Consider the following 6,211-nt stretch of genomic DNA (forward strand, 5'->3'; position numbering starts at 1 on the left):
AAACGCCAAAGATGGTTTTCCATGTTCAGATCCTGTAATTTTGATTTCTGTTACTCCAATCGATCAGGAAGACCCAAAACCTTAAACAACGAGATATTAAGGAAGAAGTGGAACAAATTCTTGTCAAACAATAGAAGAACTGTTAAATATCTGAATCTCCTATAATCTGTCTAAAGAGATCTCCTCCTAATATTACATTTAATTGTTTTCAGTTAGTAATGATAATAGTAATGTCATACATATACATATATGTACATAACAATTATGTAATAGGAATGTATTATTTTTCATTAAAATTAATAGTTAGGAAAATATATAATATACACCATATTTTATTAAAATATTTATTTCTATTCTATGAAAAATATTCAAATTATAACTAAGCAGTTTTAAGCACAATTACATCAGATACATTAAACAAGTTATGGGACCAATTTACCGCCTCAGCCAACCGGTGAACATAAGTGAAAGTGGTTCGATTCGTTCAAGAGCCAAGATCGCTGGTCCCTGTAGCCTACATTTCCTGTTTAAAAATCGCAATTCTTAAAATTAGTTATCACGCAACATCGGCGGAGTGCAATTCTGATCTTCAATCGCTTAAAAAATGTGGTACAAGTGTGCCGTTTGTTGTGTGCTCTTCGGCTTAATTTGGGGTACAGCAGGATTTCCGGATGGTGCACCAGTCGATGCCTGTGTTAAGCCGAGACCCAATCAACCGTACCACGGTCAATCGAGACCGCAGCCACCGGAAACTAATCCGTTTCAAGTTATTCAATCTCAAGCTGAATATGGTCCGGGAACGCAGATTTCTGGTGAGATAATACTTTCCACTTTTAAATTTTTAGAAATTTGGTATGTAATAAACAATTTTAGTTTTTTTGGCGTGATATTATAAAATATTTTATTGATGCAAGTTATTTAATTACCAGCTAAAACTACTAACAATAAATTGGTTGCGTTCTAGATTTCTTCTTCTAGTTCAAGCCCGTTAAACCAAAGTCTTAACATCCAACTTATTCAAATTATGTGACACAATCTGCATTTTGTGAATGTAATTTGGTTAAAGCTCTAACTTTATTTCCAACTTTAAACTACCGCTACTATGGCTTAAGAATGGTAGGAATTATTCTGTTTTAGTAGTATTTAAGAGATTATTAAACATGTCGTTTTAACAATTAAATTTACGTAACATATAATATACATACATATCTTTTGTGTAATAAAATTCAATAAAATTACTAGTATCTGAGAGAAATTACCTTTTATAGTTAAAACTGAAATTGAATGTCGATTTTTATCTCAGTTGCGACCGAAAACGAAATCTAGACCGAAATGTTCAGAAAAAACACAATCTACATAGTATAAAGTGAGGTGTGGTTTCATTCATAAAATTATCCATAACAAATTATTTTTAATATCAGACATAAAACAAACTCTGTGAAATGCAAAATTTACAATGGCAAATTAAAAGAATATATATATTATTTTTATTAAAATTATTATATTTAAATAACCAAGAAATATTTTACACCTTACTATCGTACAATTTCTAATAAATTTATCTTTATATTTCTTATTAAACAGTTAAATCAAATTTTTAATTATTAGGACCTTGAATAAGTTCTCTCTGTTTCTTCAAAAATGGCAATATCAGTATTCAGAGTATGGAATTTTGAATGGTAATGCACCTGAAAGAAAGTACTATAAAATTAATTTCTTATAAATTTTTCGCATTATTCTTGATAGCTTATTAATCGAGTGAAATTAGAATTGTTTTCTGTTTAGTATTAAAGTATCCCAAGACAGTAAAGAATCAGAAACTAAACTGAAACTCTTAATTTAAGCTGAAACTTGACCAAGGCAAGAAATCAACAAATAAATATCTATTTAAAAAATAAAATTAAATCTAAATTCTATTGTTTTTAAATACTGTTTGTTGTTAACTACTTTAAAGATAATATCATACGTTTTATGTTTTCTTATGACGTAAAAAACTTGAAAAGGTGATTAAAGTTTTAACATAATGTCTTTAAATGTAAAAGAAAGAAAAGAAATTAAGAATATGTAAATAAATATATTTATATAATTAAAAGTTTATTTATGTAAACAAGAATATATTAATACTATATTATTTGCTTTAAAACTTTTTTATTGATATTTTAATTTATATTTTATTTATTATATATTTGTTGATTTATTTTATTAACAAATAATTTAAAAACATATTTGTACTATATATATTGTCCTAATATATAATAAGTAATATAATAAATTTAAATATTTTTATTTGTTTATATAAAATAACTTAACAAAATCTAAGGTAAAGCCTTTGATGATCAATGTTTGTAAAATTTAAGCTTAAAAATTATGATTGCTACTTATTAACAGCATTCTATAACTTGTAAGTTCAATAAAATAAACAAATTACGCAAATATAAAATGTCAAACAAAGATGTTGCTTTAAATACAACATACTTTCTTTTGGGTATCTATAAATGTTGAAATTTATACGCAACATTGCAAATTTAAGTTATAATATAATTGCATCAGAGTTCGTTAACATTTAAAATTAAACTAAATGAGGCAAGAAAATTGATGGCAGTGTGTTAAAAAGTAGAACATATGTATTACAAAATGACCATTAGAAATTCAGTCGTATAGTTAATGGGAGTTGAATAAAAGAAATGCTTTTAATAACTCACGCAAATTTCATCGAACTATATAAGGTAATGATTAAATACTTTTTACAACACAAAAATTAAGTTTTGAAAACATACATCTTTTTTAAAATGAACTGAAAGTGGAGCCTTGATATTTTATTAAATCATAATGTTATTATTTGGAAGTGAAAGGGAATCGTCGACATCTATTAATTGTTGATATCCCAAATTGATTGTTAGTAGTTGAAGGTTACGCACATATAACAAAATCTATGAAAGTAATATCTTATTTTACGTAAGGAAGCCTGAAAACACTAAAAATAACCAAAAGTCGTCCAAATTTAGGTTTTACAAATAAATATTTGGTTATACTCTGACGATCAATATTTTTGCAGTAACCATTCAGGGCCAGGACACATTTAAAGGATTTTTCATCCAAGCCAGAGATGTCGCCACCAACGAATGGATAGGGGAATGGGTGGAAACTCCAAACACCAAAATCCATCCAGAATGTAGCGCCATCACACATGGGGATCCGAAACCAAAAGCCCAGGCTGTTTTGCTCTGGCAAGCACCTCGTAATGTCCCTCATGGACAAGTATACTTTACGTAAGTATTGATGTTATTTAATATTTTAATATATATTTTTATATGAAATTAGTGGGTAAAAAGTGTTTTTTGATAACACCAATGTCTAATTGATAAATAATAAAGTAGTAGAATAAACAGATTATAAAAAATATACAAAATAATTTATGAAAAATTATTAAATAAATAGACAAGAAATAATACTTATTAAATACTTATTTAAAACTATTGTTTAAGATGGGGATGACGCTAACTCTTATATTATTACACTCATTGATTACAAAAATTTAGAATTAAAACTCAATTTTAATGTCCTTTTATTTAATAACATATATGTAATCTAATCCAAGTCAATATTAAATACAATGTTACAATAAACTTTCAGAAATACCATATTGTATCTGACAATATGTACTTTTCTTAAATGTAATTGAATTTCCTATTTACTTAACTTTGTTTCATTATAGATTTAATATGAAATCAATTGTGTCCGTGTACATTTGTAAAAGCTTAAACAATTTAAAACCAAAAATCAATCAATACTCAAATGAATCAGGTGAATAACGTATTCCTTACTTTACTTACATTATCTAGTGATATATGGTACATATTATTAGTGTAATATATACAAAAACAAAGTACTTTGACCACCGGTAAAGATAGTACAATTTTTTATTCATTGTTACTCGAAAAACTAATAATAGATAGATATTTCTTAATATACAATCATTTGGTCTATGTGTATATTTTAATATTTTTAACACGTCGAGTTATAATCAAATTTAAATATGAAAATCAACTAAATTTAATTAAATATAATAAAAAAATGACATGGCAATTTACTAGCAATTAAATCTGTGCGTTTAATTAAATTTGATGCAATTAATTTAAATGCAATCATTAAATTAGCCGCAGTATTTGCATTATGCATTTGGTGTCCGGTAATCTACTCATGTAGTTCAGAAACATTTCATTCTTAATGATAATTATCATGATTATAATCATTTTAATTATATCATTTCCAATTGGTATATTAGCGAAAATCACGCTTGTTATTACCTTAATTTATATTAAGATGTCGTTGTTTCACTCAAAAATTATTTAAAATAAAGTCTCCTATTCGGTTTATTTATCTACAACATATGTAATATCCTAATGTGACAAAGTAAATACGTTTTAATAAAAATTATACCGAATATTCTGATATTCTATTTGTTGCTAGTAACACTATTGCCCTTTTAAAAAGCCAACAAATCAATTTAAGTTTTTTATCTAATTATGAAAATTGCTTTAGTAATTAAGTTTTAGAAATCATTTTTAGTTATCAAATGAAAATTTAAAGTATTAAAAAAATATATTATAAAAAGATAAATGGTTCATTTAAAAATATTATTCAAATTTGTGTTTATTTATTTTAAAATTTTCTCCTCTTATAAGGGCTACTCAAATAACTGAACATGAAACACATATAATGAATATTCATTCATTCGTTTCGATTAAGATTTATACAATGAATGATCATATTATTCTAGACCGCATATTTACTGCATCTTTTAAAAGTATAATGAAATTTACATAATGTAGTAAAAAATATTAGATTTATCTGTCTTTTTATTATGCTAAACTAATTAGAACCGGGTTAAACTCGCCGTGGAAAAATGAACACAAACAATAGCACATTAGCAAATTAAGTTTGCACTTAACCACTGCACATGACATCTACTGGGAGAATCTGATTATCCTAATTGTATGGGGTAAATATCGAACGATTCTCCTAATTCATGATTAATTGCATTAAGTTTCTGGTTTGACAATAAATTTCTAAAACAGCTGAAACCAGCGGTACAACATTATGTTCTCGATTAAAGTTTTGGGGCGCATATTTCCTACATAGAATGTTATGATAAATTTTCTAGAAACCATTTAAATCTTTTTAAATAATATTTTGCAAATTTTTTGTATTAATAAGGTATTGGTTGTTATTCTTCAAAATTAATTAACATTTCCTTTTATCTTAAAAGATAATTGAAAACACTATTCGAAACAAACCTTTTATTAATTCAGATTTATTTTGCAGGGGTACCGTCTTGAAGGAATATACACAGTTCTGGTCGAACATTAACTCTGTCGTTGGTCAATAAATTATTTTAGCTTAGTTAAATATATACGTATATTTTAATGTATTACTTGTTACCATTTAATTTGTAAGAAAGAAAATTGTAAATATATTATAATGTGAGTAATAAATAAATGTGTATTTCATATATGATTTTTCTTATTAGAGTATTTATAAATTATATAACATATTAAGACCTTGAATAAGTTCTCGCTGTTTTTTCAAAAGTGGCAGTAACAGTACTCCGTGCATGAAATTTCAAATGGTAACGCACCTGTAAGAGAGTTCTGTATCTAACCTTAAGTTTCAGTGTATGCTGTGTATAATGATTATGAACTTCAGGATAAAGAACGTTCTGGCGCATCGAAAAAAATTGAGGAATTACTTAAATTGGAAGTAGATGAGTCAACAATTTCAAAATGTTTATAAGTATTAGGAATAATCAAAAACAAAGACATTGGATGCAGTATGATTTTAACCAGGAGACGTGAATCTGCATTTTCTCACGTGTGAATTACAGATTCAACGGCAGAAAAGAAAAAGTTTTTTGTAGAAAAAATTGAACATAATTAAAGCTTTTATTTTGTAAAACAAGAACTTATTTAAGGTTTTAATACATAAATGTTACAATGAATATTTCTGCGAAAATCAATTTATTAAATCATAATCAAAGAAATATTTTTATCATACATTGTTTAGTTTCAATCCAATTAAACAACGTTATATTGTAATACATAAAGACTCAGGGGATGTGTGTAAAGACTAATTCATCTAACTCATTCATTTGAAGTTTTTTTTTGTAATATTTTTGATTCTTACTCTAACTAGTACACTGTCTTTTCAAATA

General features: G+C 26.2%; 1 protein-coding gene across 1 annotated transcript; it reads left to right on the forward strand.

Moving 5' to 3' along the window:
* The first annotated feature begins 512 nt into the window (after positions 1 to 512).
* LOC109605548 (reelin domain-containing protein 1) lies at positions 513 to 5,510 on the forward strand. Its single transcript, XM_020022136.2, has 3 exons — positions 513 to 812; positions 3,056 to 3,269; positions 5,326 to 5,510. The coding sequence occupies exons 1-3, from the start codon at positions 605 to 607 to the stop codon at positions 5,387 to 5,389; spliced, it is 486 nt and encodes a 161-aa protein (XP_019877695.1). The 5' UTR covers positions 513 to 604; the 3' UTR covers positions 5,390 to 5,510.
* Positions 5,511 to 6,211: the final 701 nt, after the last annotated feature.

The sequence above is a fragment of the Aethina tumida genome, chromosome 3 (genome assembly GCF_024364675.1).
Source record: "Aethina tumida isolate Nest 87 chromosome 3, icAetTumi1.1, whole genome shotgun sequence".
Classification (NCBI taxonomy): Eukaryota; Metazoa; Arthropoda; class Insecta; order Coleoptera; family Nitidulidae; genus Aethina; species Aethina tumida.

Excerpts from the sequence above, each read along its gene's own strand:
- LOC109605548 (XM_020022136.2), top strand. The coding sequence starts at position 605 with ATGTGGTACAAGTGTGCCGTTTGTTGTGTGCTCTTCGGCTTAATTTGG. Across the intron at positions 813-3,055 it reads TCCGGGAACGCAGATTTCTG|TAACCATTCAGGGCCAGGAC; the intron begins GTGAGATAATAC and ends ATATTTTTGCAG. Across the intron at positions 3,270-5,325 it reads CATGGACAAGTATACTTTAC|GGGTACCGTCTTGAAGGAAT; the intron begins GTAAGTATTGAT and ends TTTATTTTGCAG.